Here is a 17,372-nt window from a genome sequence, read left to right as displayed (position 1 = left end):
TTGAGCAATATCTAGTCAAATATTCTATGGCAAAGATAAGTCAGTTATTAGAAATTAGTTATCAAAATGATTATGTTTAGAAATGTGTTGAGGAAATCTCTCTGTTAAACAGAAATTGGAAAATAAAATACACAGTGGGGCTCATAATTCTGACTTCAACTGTAGCTAGTGACACTCGTGCGTGATCATATGCGTGACGTACTAGAGACTCGTAGATGAGCAAGGCCAGTTGAGTGAGCGCCACATTACAGCCTTCATGTTGTCCGTGCATCTGCAGACCCTTCAGGACGCTGGCGAAGAGCCACGTCACGGCCTCCGGGAGCAGATTCCCACCCTGAACCTGCACAAATATTCACACACAAACACTACCGTTAGAGAAGCACGATATATTGGCGGCCATACCGATATCAACTGATAGTTTTAATATTAACGCTGTAACGATTTTAATATTAATATGCTGAATTACAAATACAAGACAAAAAGCATCATCACCTGTTTCAGCAGCGTCCAGCAGAGCACACCAGCAGTGCGTTGACAGTTTACAGTGTCTTTCCAGGACAGACAGTTAAAACATATAGTCAGGACAGTCATGTAAATATCCTGAAAAGAAAGAGGAGATAAATTACACTTAGACATCAGCTTTAGCCACTGATGAAGCTCACATTGTCCAAGAATTACCTCGCTTTGGAGAAGGCACTTGCCCAGATCTGAGAGCTCGTCTGAAGGTGTGTTGACCTGATTCCCCTGTGAGGAGTCCATCGACACCATCTCCTCATCTCCTGGACAGAAGAGGGACAAAGCCTACATCACAATCCAAACAAATATGAACATAGTGTTGTATTTTATTTATTATTATGCAAAGAGGTGCACAAATGTAAATGTACAATCGTTGTTAAAATGATTGAAAAAAAAATATGGACATTGTATTTTTTTATTATTATAATTTTATTTATTATAAATATAAATAAGAGGGCTGAAAATATTGACCTTAATTTGTACATTTTTAAGGGTATTTTCACACCTGCCTTATTTAGTTCGGTTGAATCGCACTAGAGTTCGTTTTCCCTTTTGGTGTGGTTCTTTTGGGCAGGTGAGAATGCAGCTATTGTACTCGAGTGCGCACCAAAAGCGGACCAAAAAAGTGCACAGAGACCTGCTTAAAGAGGTGGTCTCGGTGCGGTTTTAAACGAACCCTGGAGTGGTTCGTTAGTGGTGAGAATATGATCCGAACTAAAACAGGTCCAACCACAAAAAGTACTGCGCCTTTTGGACTAATCCAGCTGCCATAGGCCGATGCACTGTGCATTATGGGATATGGAGGACAGCGCTTTACCAACAGAGAGGGAGAGAGAGGGGGGAAAACATTACCTGATGGATCGTTGGTAATGGCATTAAATAAAAAATACATTACATGTCAGCAACCAAGGCTATCTTCATGGCAGGAATCTTTCAACAATAAATATACAATTTAAAAATCAACAAACAAAATAAAACATAAATTAAATAAGATTTTTTGTGTTAATACATGATAAAAATTCTAAAATCTTTTTCGGTTTCACTTTGTTAAAAATGTCCTTAAAAGAGTTAATTTCATAAAAAAAGTCTTCTGGAATCAGTAAAAGCAGGACAGTCCAGTAAAATGTGTTTTACAGTAAGAGGAGTTTTGCAGCACAAACACCGAGTGGGGTTTTCACCTTGGAGCAAAAAACCATGTGTTATTCTCGTACGCCCAATACGACATCTGGTAAAAACTACTTGATCAAATCGATTGTTAAAATGTCTTAAAATTCTGTGTGAAATTTCAGGTTGGATTTCATGTAATTTATTGTTTTCTAATGCATCCCATTGCTTTTGCCACTTGTTTAAAATGTAAGCGTTTATAAAAGGTTTCATCTCTGACGGAGGGATTTGGCATTTGTTCACTACTTGCTTAAAAGCATCTTTAGCAGCTGCATCAGCTCGCTCATTGCCTGAAAGTCCGTCATGTCCTGGAACCCAGCAGAAAATGATGTGATAAAACTGATTTTGTAGTTGGTGAACTTTAGTTAAAATATTATCAATCAAAGGATGATCATTCTTTGAAGATTCCATAACTTGGAGGCATGATTTAGAGTTTGTAAAAATGATGGATTTCTTTTGCTGGGCATTTTCTATAAACTCCAATGCTAAAAGTAAAGCGCGGGCTTCAGCTGTAAATATGGAGCAATCTTTAGGCAGACTGATTCCATAATGTTGTTGACCAGTTTCCATTGCTGCTGCTACGCCATTTTCCACCTTTGAGCCATCTGTAAAAAATAGGTGAATGCTGAGAATTTTGGCTTCTAATATCCAAATATTGTTGTCTGTATACATTGGGATGAGTCACTCCTTTCTTCTGATGTCCTAAATCCATATTGATTATGGGCTTCTTTAGAGTGATGGATCGTTGGTAATATTTCCGCAAGATGACCATGTCGCAGTTTAGCTAAATGAATTCACGCCTCCTCCTGAAGTGATGTGCGATGCATTAAACCCTGTTTTCCAGCCACGGCCGCGATTCATTCTCAAAATCTATAGTTTGTCTAAAGCAGGGATACAATCAGCCAGCGCAGAGTAAAAAGCGACATTTTGTGTCTGCAGGTTTGTTTACTTGTGGGAGTTCACTGGCATTTTCCCGCAAGTGAATTCTGACCAATCGATAAGCAGTTTAGGAAATATGTTCAACATCATCTGGCCAATGAGAGATGTGGATTTTGTCACATGACTGCATTTTGGTTCTTTTCAACTGGTTTGGACCCAAAGACGGCAGAACATGCAACAATGTATCATTTAACACCCTTGGTCCTGACCAAATGAACCGAACTACAGATGTGAAACCACCCTAACACACTTATTTTTTTCCAGCCAAACTAAAAGAAATAAGACTTTCACAATAGGAAATACTGTGAAACTCCATGCTCTCTTAAACAATTGGGAAATATTTGAAAAAGAAATACATTTTGTCTACAACAGTCTATTTATCAGGTATAGTTTTATCAGGTTAACATACAAACTATTCCACTCATATTTTCATTTTGGAGTGAACAGACCCTTTAAGTGATGCTTTCATTTCAGTAACCCACAGGAGAATAGAGGTTCATCAACTCACCATCTGCTTCCTCTTTGTTTGCATTTACCTCTGGACATTTCCTTGTAATGCAAGTCACACCTGGAAACATGTTCACACAGAAGTTTAGTTTCTTTTGTATATAAACTTGAGAAAGGCTTCATATGCTTAAGAGAAACTCACTCAGAAGGTCCATGACCTCTCGCGTGACCAGCCGCAGCAGCTGCTCCTCCACCATCTCCTGGGTCACATGGTTCTCCTCATAGGCCTCCTCTTCTTCCTGAGCACTAGAAATACAGCATTCATCTGTTTTTGATTCCCAAATATATTTATTGAGTGCTTTTAGCTTAGCATAAAACATTGAATTGGATTAGACCATTAGCATCTGGACTTAAAAATGACAAAATATTTTTATATATTATAATAATAATAATATTTAGTTTAATTGTAATTTTCCAATTTAATAATAATAAATATTCATTCATTTTCTTGTCGGACTTAGTCCCTTTGTTAATCCAGGGTCGCCACAGCGGAATGAACCGCCAACTTATCCAGCACGTTTTTACGCAGCGGATGCCCTTCCAGCCGCAACCCATCTCTGGGAAACATCCACACACGCTCATTCACACATCCACACACTCATACACTACGGACAATTTAGCCTACCCAATTCACCTGTACCGCATGTCTTTGAACTGTAGGGGGAAAACCATGAGCACCCGGAGGAAACCCAAGCGAACGGAGGGAGAACATGCAAACTCCACACAGAAACGCCAACTGAGCCGAGGCTCGAACCAGCGACCTTGCTATGAGGCGACAGCACTACCTACTGTGCCACTACGTCGCCCTTAATAATAGATAATAGATTATTATAACATAATAGTACAGTTCCTAGCCATTTACCAACATGATTTAAGAATGAACAATACTTGTAAAGGATTTATTTATCCAAAGCTGTGCTTATTAACAATATTGCACTGAGTTAACATGAAATATTTTATTGTCCTTATTGTTAACAAACGTGAATGCATAAGTCATTGCTTGCTTATGTTAGTAAAAACATTACCTATCAAAACTAATTGTACAGCGTTAGCAAAACCCTGAACAAAATTTACACAAATTTACACAAACATCCAGGCAGGTGTGTTGAGGCAAGTTGGAGCTAAACCCTGCAGGGACACCGGCCCTCCAGGACCGAGATTGGTGACCCCTGGTTTAGACTATTATCAAACACTATGATTATCTTACCTCAGACTGGCCCGTTGGTTGATGATCTGCCACCGAAAGTTCAGTCTCTGTTTTTTGGAGAAAAAAAAAAAACTACCTTAGCAAATGTGTGGAAGATTCATATATAATGTTGTCCAATGTTGAAATCTGGTAAATTTTGATAATTAGATGCTAATTAATCTTTGGTTTTAGATCAGGGGTGACCAACCCTGTTCCTGGAGATCGACCATCCTGCAGATTTAAGTTGCAACCCATATTAAACACTGTTATATTAAAGCCTGTAATTATCAAGTGCTGTTCAGGTCCTAAGTAATTGATTCAGGTGTGTTTGATCAGGGTTGGAGCTGAAATCTTTAGGAAGGTCGATCTCCAGGAACAGGGTTGAGCACCCCTGGGTTAGATTAACCGAGGGGTGGCCAATCCAGTTCCTGGAGAGCTACCTTCCTGCAGATTTAAGTTGCAACCCATATCAAACACACCTGCCAGTAATTATCACATGGTGTTCAGGTGTGTTTGATAAAGTCGCAACTGAAATCTGCAGGATGGTAGCTCTCCAGGAACAGGATTGGCCACCCCTTGATTAATCCATCATGGACAGCTTAATCCCGGACATTTCCATGTTACATAAGACACATGTTTATTTGATGCTATAACAAGTAGTAAACAGAAGAATTAACGTCGATTGCACAAATTAATTAAATCCTCAATAAAAAATAAATAAATAAATAAAAATCAAGTTTTACAGAAAGGCTTATAATTTTGTCTTCAACAGTATATACAGTTAAAGTCAGAATTATTAGCCCTGCTGAATTATTATCCTTAATAATTTTGACTCCATATCTGTATATACGCATACACAGTTGATTCACAATCAGCACAAAAAAGCATCAGCTTGTTTTGGTTTGTTGAGAGATGCTATGGTGCGATTTAGTTTACCTGCAGTAGGTAGGAAAATAATGGACCCAGCAAAGGACAGAGGAGTCTGTCATAGTACTCATGAGGACAGGAGATGACCAGCTGCTTCATGAAGAGACGTGCAGACAATTAAGGAAAACAACTAAAACAAACTGCCCTCTATCATCAGTCCAAGGTAAAGTAAGTGAAATAATGACGAATGGTTAGTCCCAGGCAAAACGTGCTTGTCTTTTTGCTATTCCTGTGCATTTATCCAGAATGTTTTGAGGGTATAAGAAAACTTATCTTGTTAAGGTTTAAGGAACTACAGCACTTCTCTCCATTAAAAGATGCATGAAATATTACTCTCGAAATCGTAATATACTTAAAATGTCAAACAAAGTGGCACATAATTCAGCAATACTACTAAAATAAAAGAAAACTGAATATATTCATACAATATATTTAATAACTTGAATTGATTTTTAGGGAAATCTAGTTAAATTTGCAAATAGTGTGGGATTTAAAGATGGGAATCCTACTCGTTTAGCAATGATGCATTTATATGGCCAAATAGAAATGGAACTGTATTTATAAATCAGATAGCCATCCGACCAGAAAAAAACATGAGTAAATATAAATACAATCAATGACGAGCTCCAAAATCTATAGGGCCTACTGATGGCCAAAGCCGGAATGAAAGGGTTAGTTCACCCAAACGTGAAAATTCTGTTATTAATTGCCCACTCACTAACATTGTGTTCCAATCCCGAGACCTTCACTAAATCAAGATATTACAGATCAAATCTGTGATCTCCCTAATACTCTATAGATGGCAAGGGTCCCGATATGTTCAGAAAAGGAAGCAAAAAAAACAGTCAAAATGTGACTTCAGTGATTCAGCTGTAATCATATGAAGCTCCAAGAACACTTTAATGAGCCAAAACATTTTTAAAAATGACTTACTTTTTTGTTTTTTTTTAAATGCACATTTATTACAGGCAATACAAAGGCAAACTAAGTCATTTTAATAGTTTGTTTGGTGCACAGAGTTGTTCTTGAAGCTTCAAATGATTGCATTTAAACCACCGAAGTCACATGGAATGCATTTTCAGATTTCTATTTTAGACTACAAGGCTAAACTATTTTTTTTTTCTTAATAACATTAAATTACCTCAAAACTAGCAATGTGGGCTAACAAAATCATTTATTTTTGATTTCATGCGTAATCTCAAGGATATGGATTAGGGGGCGGAGCCTGTGGTCTGGAACGCTGTCTAGATGGTTGAAGGCGGATCCAACAATCTGCTCTGCCAAACCCTCGATACCATAAAAGTCTTGCTGCAAGCAGGGACCCACATTACCCAGAACATGGTAACTAAAAAAGGGTCAAAAGAGAAACGTGTTAACAGGACCAGGAAAATGAGTTTACAGGATAGAAGAGTAATCGAATAAAGACAAATTAATTGTTCTGACCAGTTTTCGAAGAGTGAGGAGAAGAAGCCTTGCATGCGCTCAGCAAAGTTTTTGTACACCGCCGCCTCATAGGAGTCTAACACTACCTGAGAGATTCCTGGAGGACACAGCTGAAGTCATTTCTTTAAGACAGCACTAAGAAAATACATCATTTTAGGTAGATATCTGGCAGGGGCAGTTGTCAGAATTTTACTGCTAAAAGCATAAACATGATGGCTCAGTGGTTAGCACTGTCGCCTCACATCAAGAAGGTCGCTGGTTCGATTTCCGGATGGGTCATTTGGCATTTCTGTGTGGAGTTTGCATGTTCTCCCCGTGTTGGCGTGGGTTTCCCCCACAGTCCAAACACATATATAGGGAACTACTTGGCCGTAGTGTGTGAATAAGTGTGGTTGGGTGTTTCACAGAGATGGGTTGCAGCTGAAAGGGCATCCACTGTGTAAAACATGTGCTGGATAAGTTGGTGGTTTCTTGAAGATCAGAACATATATCTGGACAAGTTAAATTTGACATCTACAGGTAACCCTAAATGATCTTCCAGTGAGGTAAGACTTCAACCAGAGGAGCGAGGGGTCCAGTAATGCCCACTGAGGAGAGGGAGGAGGGCAAAAGTTATTGTTTGTTAGAGGACAGAACAAATTAGAAACCTACCTAAAACACAATTCTTCTCCATGTCCGTAATGTCATAGACTCTAGCAAAGGTCTTGCTGAGCCGGGTGATGTTCTCCGGCAAGAACAAGCTGTTGTTGGTCCTGAAAGACAGAAAAATATAAGACTTTGTGTTTAAAATAGTTGAATCAGGTTTGAAAGATGCAATGTAATTTAGTAAAATGACCTCAAGGACAGTCTGTTAGATAAAATCACAGTTATACTGACATTCATTTCCCCAAATACTGATGTATTCTGCTTTTGAGTGCATCTAGAGCAGGGATGTCAAACTCAATTCCTGGAGGGCCACAGCCCTGCACAGTTTAGTTCCAACCCTGCGCCATCACACCGACCTGTAGGTTTCAAACAAGCCTGAAGCTCTCAATTAGTTTGATCAGGTGTGTTTAATTAGGGTTGGAACTAAACTGTGCAGAGCTGCGGCCCTCCAGGAATTGAGTTTGACATCCCTGATCTACAATGTGTATTTTTCATCATATCTGGCAGCTTTGAGCAGGACATTCTCATCCAGTTTGAGTTTAAGAGTTCTGGCTGGTTTTACTGCATTACTACTTCCAAGAAATACATAACACTTTGCTAAAAAACGCTTCAACATTTTACTTCTATTTTTTCCCCTTCCTTTTTATTTGTTGTTTTATGTCTTGCCTCAATTTCTGCTATCAAAGGTGATATTTGAAATTAAGCTAACATTTTAGTCTTAAGAATATCTATAAGCTAGTGTGCTCTAAAAGAGTGGCATGTAGAAGATATCAACACCCAAAGCTTGCAGTTTGTCACTTCCGTCTAAATGGATGTTTCCCATTAAACCTTCTGACCAATCAAATGCTCTCTAGTATCTGACCAGCCCCGCCCCCTTCAAGATGCTTTTCAATTGCTTGAGCTCAACCACTCACTGGCAGAGGTGAGATGAAAACTAAACACAATTGGCTGTTACTTTAAAGGGGAGGAGCTAATATAGACCCCACCCTCTCATTGTTTTAGTTGCGATTACATTGAATAAAAAAATGCACAAGACTGACTCCCTCATCCTATTTTCATGGCACCCAATTAAAAAAATTAATAGAAATACTTATATACATGGCATTAATTAGTACTTTTGTCAATTAAAATTGTCAACTTATTCTTGATTTCATTAAATTTTACAAAATATCCCAACATTTTCAGGTGTGAAGTTGTACTTTTCTTTTACCCGAACTCCATATAGTCACTAATTACTAATTTCGATTGATTTGATAGGTACATGCACATCAATACACTGACCTTAAATAGGAATTATGATTAAAAAAAAAAACAAAACGAGAAAACATTACAACTTAGAATATACAGGCTCACTGACACAAGTTACACATACAGACATAACCTAAATGTAGTATGCAAGACAAAGCTCCCAATTTTCATCACTACCCTTCAAAACACTGGAGAATAGTTCACCACAGACTTCATATTTAATAACTAGTTTTGGCATCTATATTTCTATGACGTACCTGATGAGTGCCAGAAGGTTGGGCAGCAGGGCCTGCAGGGCCTCTGCACAGGGGTTTCTGTAGACTGGGGTCCCATCAGAGGCAGTGCGCACCACAAAACCTCCAGCTTTGGCCTGGTCAGCATCAGCAGGCCAGCGAGCTCGCTTCACCACACCGAGAATGGTGTGCACACAAAGACTAATCTGCCATAAAAGACACTGCCATTAATATACACATCTATTAGACAGAGAGAAAAAAAGAGCCCATTTACAACATCTACTGGGGAGACCTAGGGATTAATCACAGCGAACACGCTATTTGCGTTGAGAGGTAGAGATCTGCACAGGACTAAATTTTGAATCCCGCTCCCGCCAGGTTTTAGCCCGAACCCGACCGCTCCCGCCTATTTTGTGCATTTGTTGTCCCGCTGCCCGACCAGCCCCGTTTTCTACCCGTCGCGCCCGATCCCGCTAAAGAGCAGGAGGGAGAACAAAATCAAAATCCACCCAGCTATACAGAGTACAGAGCCTATTACAAGCTGTCTGTATCAACACACAGACACACACACACACACGCACACACACGCACACACAAGCACACACACAGACAGACAAAGCTCTCTCATTTGCACACACACACACCTCTTCCTCTCTCATTCGCGCACGCACACACACACATGTTTGTTTTTGTGAAAAGTGGGGACATTACATAGATTTCCATTTATTTTATACTGTCCAAACAGTATATTGTATTGCCCTCACCCCAACCCTAAACCCAACCATCACAGGAGACTGTGTGCTGCTTTACTCTCTGATTAAACTCATTCTGTAGTATTTATAAGCATTTTGAGAAATGAGGACGTCACCAATGTCCTCATATTTCACCTCCTTTTTGTAATACCTGTGTCATACCCATGTCATTATACAGATTTGTGTCCTGATATGTCACAAAAACACGTACACACACACACACACACATCTCTCACAGCATCGCACGTTTCAGTCACACACATAATGTTACATACGCGTGCTCGCTCGCTCGGGAGTCGGGAGCGATATTGCTAGATGGCTCCCGTCCCGAATTAAACCTGTTACCGAACGCTCCCACGCTTTATTCAGAAATATATTTCCCCGCCGCAGAAATCTGGTCAGGTCCCACGGCCAGATTAAGAGGTGCCTTTTTTTGAATGGTTTACTAACGACCGCGAGCGTTATGCGAGCTGCTTATGCGCCCTGTAGGCCTCGTGTTTTTGCTGTTGAAAAAAGTTAACTTCGAGTGGAAAAGCGCGTTACGTCAGTTGCATCTTTTTCATTCTCCAATCAAATGAAAGCAGAGGCGGGGTTTCCGTCGAGGTGACAGCAGTGTTTTTGTTGTCAGGACTACTAAATTAAAACAACATTTAGAAACCAGAAAACATGTTTTAATAACAGTTTAATATTAACAGTATTTGTCATTTTTACTTTGTAATATTTCTATAATTTGATCCATTTTGTTAAATGACAGCAATAAAATAGTGTTTATTAGTAAGTCTTGGTGAATTTCTTATGATGTATCTGTCACTACTTGTTTATGTGAACAAATAAATACAAATTAAGTATAATTACTAAAATTGTATTGTAGTTCCTAAAAATTTGGGTCACGGCTTGATGACCATGTAAAAATGTGGGTCCCATGGCCAAACCAGTGGAGAACCCCTGCTCTACATCACACCTACCCGTGACCTGTTGATGCCCATCTGTTCGTCAGTGTCAGAATCACTGATCTCCTGATCAGCACCAACAAACGTCAAAAAAGTAGCAGGGTCCCACAACACGCTGCAAACACAGACAGATTAGATTACAACATGCTGATAACACAGATCATCATCAATCAACAACAACTGTGAACAAAACCCAGATCCAAACTGAGTGTGCCTCACAGATGAGTGGGATTGACAAACCACCAGTAGAAAACACATTCATGCATTTTAGACACTTGCACCAAGTTTGTACCTCCTTCTTACAATCAGCAGAAGAAAACACTGCATTTATGAGCTTTACACATGCGAGTGGGGTTGACAAACCACCTGTTAAAATAGGCCCCGTTTACACTAGTGCGTTTTAGTTTTAAAACGGCGTTTTAGATCAAAAAGCGATCCGCGTCCACACTAGCGTTTCACCCAGCGTTTCTAAACATATCTCCGTCCACACTACGCCACCAAAAACGTATATCACGTGACCATTCGCGCACTCTGGGCATGCGCGCTCTAGTATAAAGAGAAAGCATGCGTCACACTTTGCATTTGGTTATTGTTAGTCAATAAACACCGGCTGAACAATGAACGCGATGGCAAAGAAAGCAAGAGAGGTATTTTTGTAGACAGACGACGAGGTCGAGTTGTCACTAAACGTAACAAATAAATAACTAAAACAGACAATAGAGCAAACAACGCTCCCATTTCTGTGTCCGTGTTGTTGTTTACAGTGAAGGCTGGTCTGCTGTCTTCCAGTAGCGTTAAAGCCATGTGTTATAGTCATGTGATAGGGGCTTGACGAATAAGGGAAGGATATGCAATGACACAAAAGCCCCAATCAGGTAGCGAATCTCAGCAGCCCCGCCTCCGTTTTCAGATGTCTCTGTTTTCCCTCATCCACACTGAGACGGAGCAGCAGCGTTTCAGAATGAAAACGGCCTCTCCAGCGTTTTTAAAACGCTCCGTTTTCGGCGCCTTGAGAACTCCGGCGTTGTGTGGACGGATGGCGTAACCGTAGCAAAACTTATGCGTTTTCAAACTAAAACGCATTAGTGTAAACAGGGTCATACTCTCTAAAAAAACACCCTTACTCTAACACCTAATTCCCTGAGCACCAACAATTCCTTTGTTTCATTAACACTTGTTGTGTGTATTGCCTTTTCTTGTTGAATTGCTGAATGGACAAAACTGTTTGCTAAATAAATGACTAAGGGTGCTTTCACATCTGTAGTTCGCTTTATTTGGTCCGGACCAAGGGTAATAAATGATACATTGTTGCATTTTCTGTCGTCTTTGGGTCGTTTTCACACCACGCTGCTGGCTTTGGTCCGAACCAGTTGAAACGAACCAAAATGCAGTCATGTGACAAAATCCACATCTCTCATTGGCCAGATGATGTTGAACATAGTTCCTAAACTGCTTATTGATTGGTCAGAATTCACGTGCGGGAAAATGCCAGTGAACTGCCGCAAGTAAACAAAACCGGCAGACACAAAATGTCGCTTTTTACTATGAAGGGAATTTCATACATTTCGAGAATGAAGCGCGGCTGGAAAACAGGGTTTAATGCGTCGCTCGTCACTTCAGGAGGAGGCGTGAATTAATTTAGCTAAACTGCGACATGCTCATCTTGCGGAAATATTACCAACGATCCATCAGGTAATGTTTTTCTCTCTCTCTCTCTCTCTGTTGGTAAAGCGCTGTCAATAAATATTTTTCCTCCATATCCCATAATGCACAGCGCATCGGCCTACGGCAGCTGGATTAGTCCAAAAGGCGCAGTACTTTTTGCGGTTGGAGCTGTTTTAGTACGGATCATATTCTCACCACTAACAAACCGCTCAAGGGTTCGTTTGAAAGCGTACCGAGACCACCTCTTCAAGCAGGTCTCGGTACACTTATTTGGTCCGCTTTTGGTGTGCACTCGAGTGCGATTGCTGTATTCTCACCAGCCAAAACGAACCGCACCAAGAGGGAAAACGAACTCTAGTGCAATTCAACCGAACTAAATAAGGCAGGTGTGAAAGCACCCTTAATGTAACATCCACTCACATACCTCCTCATCTCCTCCGATAGCCACAGTGCAGTGACCGGGGCCATCAGCTCTTCCAGGAAGGCTTTCTGCTTCTTATAGTCTTTAAACTGATTGCTGATCAGTATCAGGGCCTCCATGAGGGCACATTTCTCCAGCTGAGTCAGCAGCAGCTCATCGGAGAACAGCCTCTTCACGTGCTCATACATCAGGTCGAAGCACGGCTAACAATGCATGAAAAGACTGTTAGCATCAGCATTAAAAGAGCAAGCTAAAAGAAATATATTAAAAATAGCATTTAAAAGGCAATTTTCTGGCTGAAGTGGCGCTAGTAAAATCGATCTTTGGTCACGAGAAGTTTCTGAGGCAAAGACAGTCTCCCTTGATGCGTTTGATTACGCACAGGCAAGCACCCAGTTCAGGTCGACGCAGGAGGAAGATATGAGGTAAGGCAGATAGGAGTTTTTGTTCGTTTGTCAAAAAAATAAATTAATAATTTAGCCTATATGCTTGTCATGCAAGTTCATTATTAAAATATGAATGAAAAAAGCATTCAGAAAGTCTGCAAATTAAATAAGTTATGATGGAAATTTTACAACCCTCTCCGTCAAAATGACGGACAATGAGAAAGTCTAACGCGACCTCTGCTACACACATAACCTGAGGCAGACCATACAAGTACTTTTACATAAGAGATAAATATTCTGAAAAGAATTTGGACCTTGAATGCATTAACCTACCAGCATGAAGTCTGAATAATCGCGACAGATCCTGATGATGGAGGAGCAGGCGTGTCTTCTGACGTTCTTCACCGCTCGCGTTCGAGGAGCCTGAACACACGAACACAAAACATCTGCAAGAGGCTCTGATTACAGGACGATATGCAGAGATGTTTACAAGTATGAGCACCTTACCTTGCGTTCATCAACCAACTCAAACGTGATTGCAGAAAATATCTTTGAGGGGGAAAAAAAATTAGTGCATTTAGGCATGTTACAGACTTCAATAAAGAAAATAAATATTAAAGTTTGAGAACAGACTTTATGGTGGCTTGAAAAGCCGAGTCTGAAGGTTTGAAGTGGTTTAAAGTGTGATTAGCATGTTACAAGTATGATTCTAGCATGAATTAGCATGTTATTAGCATGATTCTAGCATGAATTAGCATGTTGTTAGAATGATTCTAGCATGAATTAGCATGTTACTAGCATGATTTTAACATGAATTAGTATGTTACTAGCATGAGTCTAGCATGAATTAGCATGCTACTAGAATGATTCTAGCATGAATTAGCATGTTACTAGCATGGTTCTAGCATGAATTAGCATGATTCTAGCATGAATTAGCATGTTACTAGCATGAATTAGCATGATTCTAGCGTGATTCTTGCATGAATTAACATGTTCCTAGCATGAATTGGCATGATTCTAGCATGAATCAGCTTGTTTCTAGCATGAATTAGCATGATGTTAGCATCAATTATCATGTTAATAGCATGAATTAGCATGTTACTAGCATGAATTAGCATGATTCTAGCATGAATTAGCATGATTCTAGCGAGATTCTAGCATGAATTAGCATGTTCCTAGCATGAGTCTAGCATGAATTGGCATGATTCTAGCATGAATCAGCTTGTTTCTAGCATGAATTAGCATGATGTTAGCATGAATTATCATGATGTTAGCATGACTAGCATGTTTCTATCAAGATTAGCATGTCAGTAGCATGTTAAAACTATTAGCATGTGTTAGAACAGCTATTCATAGTCTATAAAACAGTTGCTAGGGTGCTAAAATTGGTTGCTAGGGAGTGGTTAGTAAGTCTAAAGATCATCAGTGATTGGCTGCAGGCTAGACTGAGTTGAATGAGGCCTGACTCTAGTCTGTAGGGCAGTCTGATGCAGAGTTATGAGGTCACAAAGGTTGACTCAATGTTAAGTCAATGGCAGTCTTCTACAATTGAAGTCTATGGGATAGTTGCTAGGGTGCCATAAGTGGTTGCTAGGCTAGTCTGAGTTAGATGAGGCCTTTCTTAAGTTTGTGTGACAGTCTGATGCAGATTTATGAGGTCACAAAGTTTGACCCAATGTTAAGTCGATGGGAATTTTGGGAATTTTCCGAGTCGTTTTCGGAAAACCGAAAGTCGGATCAGTTAGAAAAGATATAGCAACCCGAGTCAGACCAATTTGAAGGTTTGACTAAAGTTTGAAGTATGTAGCTTGAAAGGGTTAGGAGGAGATACACTTTAAACTTAGTCTCAGAAGAATAATAAGAAGAGGAAGCTTAAGTGAGATAACAGTATGTTGGCTTTTCAAGCCACCATAATTAAATAATAGCACTACTATGACTTAAAGGGGAGCGAATTTACAAGATGTAAATTAAGTCTCTGATGTCCCTAGATTGTGTGTGTGACGTTTCAGCTGATAATTCCACCCAAATAAAGTTTTATAACTCTCTGAAACTGACCCTTTTAGGCTTTGATACTAATTGTGTGGCGTTTTGGTGACTGTCGCTTTAAATTCAAATGAGACTGTGCTCTTTTCAGAAGAGGCGGAGCTACAAATGCCTGTGTGTCAGCATAGTGGCAGATTCAAAAACAAGACTAACGTCCTATGCTAATGAGGGAGAGATGGTCACCAGTGGGTGGGGCTTTCCCCCTCTGATGACACGTACAAAGAGTGCATGTCAATCAAAGTGTTTCTGCATAAAATATATTTGATTTAAATAAATTAATTAGATTCCTGTTAGATTTCTATCACCGAATAATAGTGAGTGTTAAGCAGCCCTGACATTTAAAATATGTCTGAATGTAAAGCTCACCTTAAAGAGTACTTGAGGTAGGAAGTGAGGCCGGTGTGTGAGAATGGGGAAGAGTGTGGAGACGATGGTGAGCACACAGGACAGAATGAGAGGATCTCTGGTCTCGAAATTCACCGCTATCTGCAGCAGCGCCATGCCCTCGTCTATGGGGAGTTTCTACAGGAGAGAAAAGAGCAAGAGTCTTGGTGACAAGATCCCTCGCTGCTCTAGCATTACATGGAAATGCCTGATCTCACCTCTTTTTCGAGGATTTTGAAGAGCTGCCCAAACACATTTTCAGTGAAGGTGGTCATGGCTTCCCACTGAACCACCGAAGGGGACAGAGGAGAGCAGAGACCCTTCTCTGTCTTGGCTTTAACAGATGAACGTTACAAGTTAATTCATAGTCAATTAGCCATTTAGAACTGTGAAGGATTATAAACTACAATAAGAAGACACTCAAATCTAGTTAGGAGTTCAAATCAACGGTGAGAAACAGTCAGATTTATACATTCATTCATTCATTCATTTTCCTTCGGCTTAGGGTGCTTTCACACCTGTGAATTGATTCAGTTGTTCCGAAACAGAGATTACAGATGTTACATTGTTGCTCTTTGCTCTTGGAGCGGTTCGCTTTCACACTGCAAAGTTTCTAATCGGACCAAAAGAGCTAAAACAAGTCACGTGTGAGTAAACTCTCCTCACATTTGTCAGAGTGTCAGGGTTTATTTTGTCCCGCTCAGCTGTCAGGAGAGGTGGTGGTTTGGTGGTGATTGACAGGGTGCGCGTGCGATGTGTCCGAGGAGAGACGCGTTGGAGAGGGGTGAGAAGGGTGCGCGACGATGCCTATTTGAGGACCGGGAGGGAGACGTGAGATTACCGAGAGATCATCACTTGTTTGCGGGCATCCGGAGACTCGCGAAACTTCCCGCAATACTCATAATTCTCTCTTCATATAGCCGTATGCCTATTACATATCCATAAAACACTGTGACATAACCGCGCTCGAATTGTATCGCTTTCTCACTGCAATCCAACGGCTCCAGGGTTCGTTTCAATCGAGCCGAGATCACCTCGGTGTGAAAGCACCCTTAGTCCCTATTTCAGAAGCTGCCACAGCGGAATGAACTGCCAACGCTTTCCTCCACAGTCCAAACACATGTGCTATAGGGGATTGGATAATCTAAATTGGCCGTAGTGTATGAGTGTGCATGGGTGTTTCCCAGTACTGGGTTACAGCTGGAAGGGCATGCATTGCATAAAACATATGCCGAAATAGCTGGTGGTTCATTCCGCTCTGGCAACTTCTAAAACAGAGACTAAGCCAAAGGAAAACATAACATTGACCTTTAAAAACAAATAATAATTGAAAAAAAATAATAATAATAATTGATTGAAAATAATAACGATGATGCAGTGGAGCAGTAGGAAGTGCTGCCGCCTCACAGCAAGAAGGTCGCTGGTTCAAGCCTCATCTGGGTCAGTTGGTGTTTCTGTGTGGAGTTTGCATGTTCTCCCTGCGTTTGCGTTGGTTTCTTCCGGGTGCTCCGGTTACCCCCACAATCCAAAGACATGCGGTACAGGTGAATTGGGTAGGCTAAATTGTCCGTAGTGTATGTGTGCGAATGAATGTGTATGGGTTTCCTGGAGATGGGTTGCGGCTGGAAGGGCATTCGCTGCGTAAAACATATGCTGGAAAAGTTGGCGGTTAATTCCGCTGTGGCGACCCCAGATTAATAAAAAGGCTAAGCCGAAAAGAAAATGAATGAATGAATGAATAATAACCGAGTTTTAAAAACTATAATAAACAATGCATTCACAACTGTCTGTCTCTGTCAGTGTCCTCACCAAGTAGCTATAAACTTGTTTAAAATGACTTGATTAAAATTATTTAAGATCTAGAATACAATATTAATATATATAATATCTAGATCTAGATCACAATATTTTGGTAAATTTTACTTTTAATGGCCTAAAATTGTAATTAAAAAAAAAAAAAAAA

At 40.3% G+C, this 17,372-nt stretch overlaps 2 protein-coding genes across 3 annotated transcripts in view; both read right to left on the bottom strand.

The window, feature by feature from the left end:
* arfgef3 (ARFGEF family member 3) overlaps window positions 1-17,372 on the bottom strand; it is a 973,876-nt gene that overhangs the window by 553,339 nt on the left and 403,165 nt on the right. The window lies entirely within an intron of this gene.
* xpo5 (exportin 5) overlaps window positions 1-17,372 on the bottom strand; it is a 40,818-nt gene that overhangs the window by 4,259 nt on the left and 19,187 nt on the right. For both annotated transcript variants that reach the window (XM_087278811.1, XM_087278810.1), the window contains exons 15-31: window positions 15,628-15,743; window positions 15,392-15,547; window positions 13,490-13,531; window positions 13,316-13,405; window positions 12,600-12,799; window positions 10,526-10,625; window positions 8,833-9,014; window positions 7,334-7,434; window positions 6,683-6,779; window positions 6,448-6,584; window positions 5,249-5,346; window positions 4,334-4,380; window positions 3,269-3,372; window positions 3,128-3,187; window positions 679-779; window positions 493-600; window positions 203-340 (exon numbers count right to left, since the gene is read on the bottom strand). In XM_087278811.1, the coding sequence (XP_087134937.1) occupies window positions 203-340; window positions 493-600; window positions 679-779; window positions 3,128-3,187; window positions 3,269-3,372; window positions 4,334-4,380; window positions 5,249-5,346; window positions 6,448-6,584; window positions 6,683-6,779; window positions 7,334-7,434; window positions 8,833-9,014; window positions 10,526-10,625; window positions 12,600-12,799; window positions 13,316-13,405; window positions 13,490-13,531; window positions 15,392-15,547; window positions 15,628-15,743 (1,877 nt within the window). The remainder of the gene's footprint in view (window positions 1-202; window positions 341-492; window positions 601-678; window positions 780-3,127; window positions 3,188-3,268; window positions 3,373-4,333; window positions 4,381-5,248; window positions 5,347-6,447; window positions 6,585-6,682; window positions 6,780-7,333; window positions 7,435-8,832; window positions 9,015-10,525; window positions 10,626-12,599; window positions 12,800-13,315; window positions 13,406-13,489; window positions 13,532-15,391; window positions 15,548-15,627; window positions 15,744-17,372) is intronic.

This window comes from Danio rerio, chromosome 13 (genome assembly GCF_052040795.2).
Source record: "Danio rerio strain M-AB ecotype USA chromosome 13, GRCz13ab, whole genome shotgun sequence".
NCBI lineage: Eukaryota > Metazoa > Chordata > Actinopteri > Cypriniformes > Danionidae > Danio > Danio rerio.
This window is presented reverse-complemented; position numbering and strand designations above follow the sequence as displayed.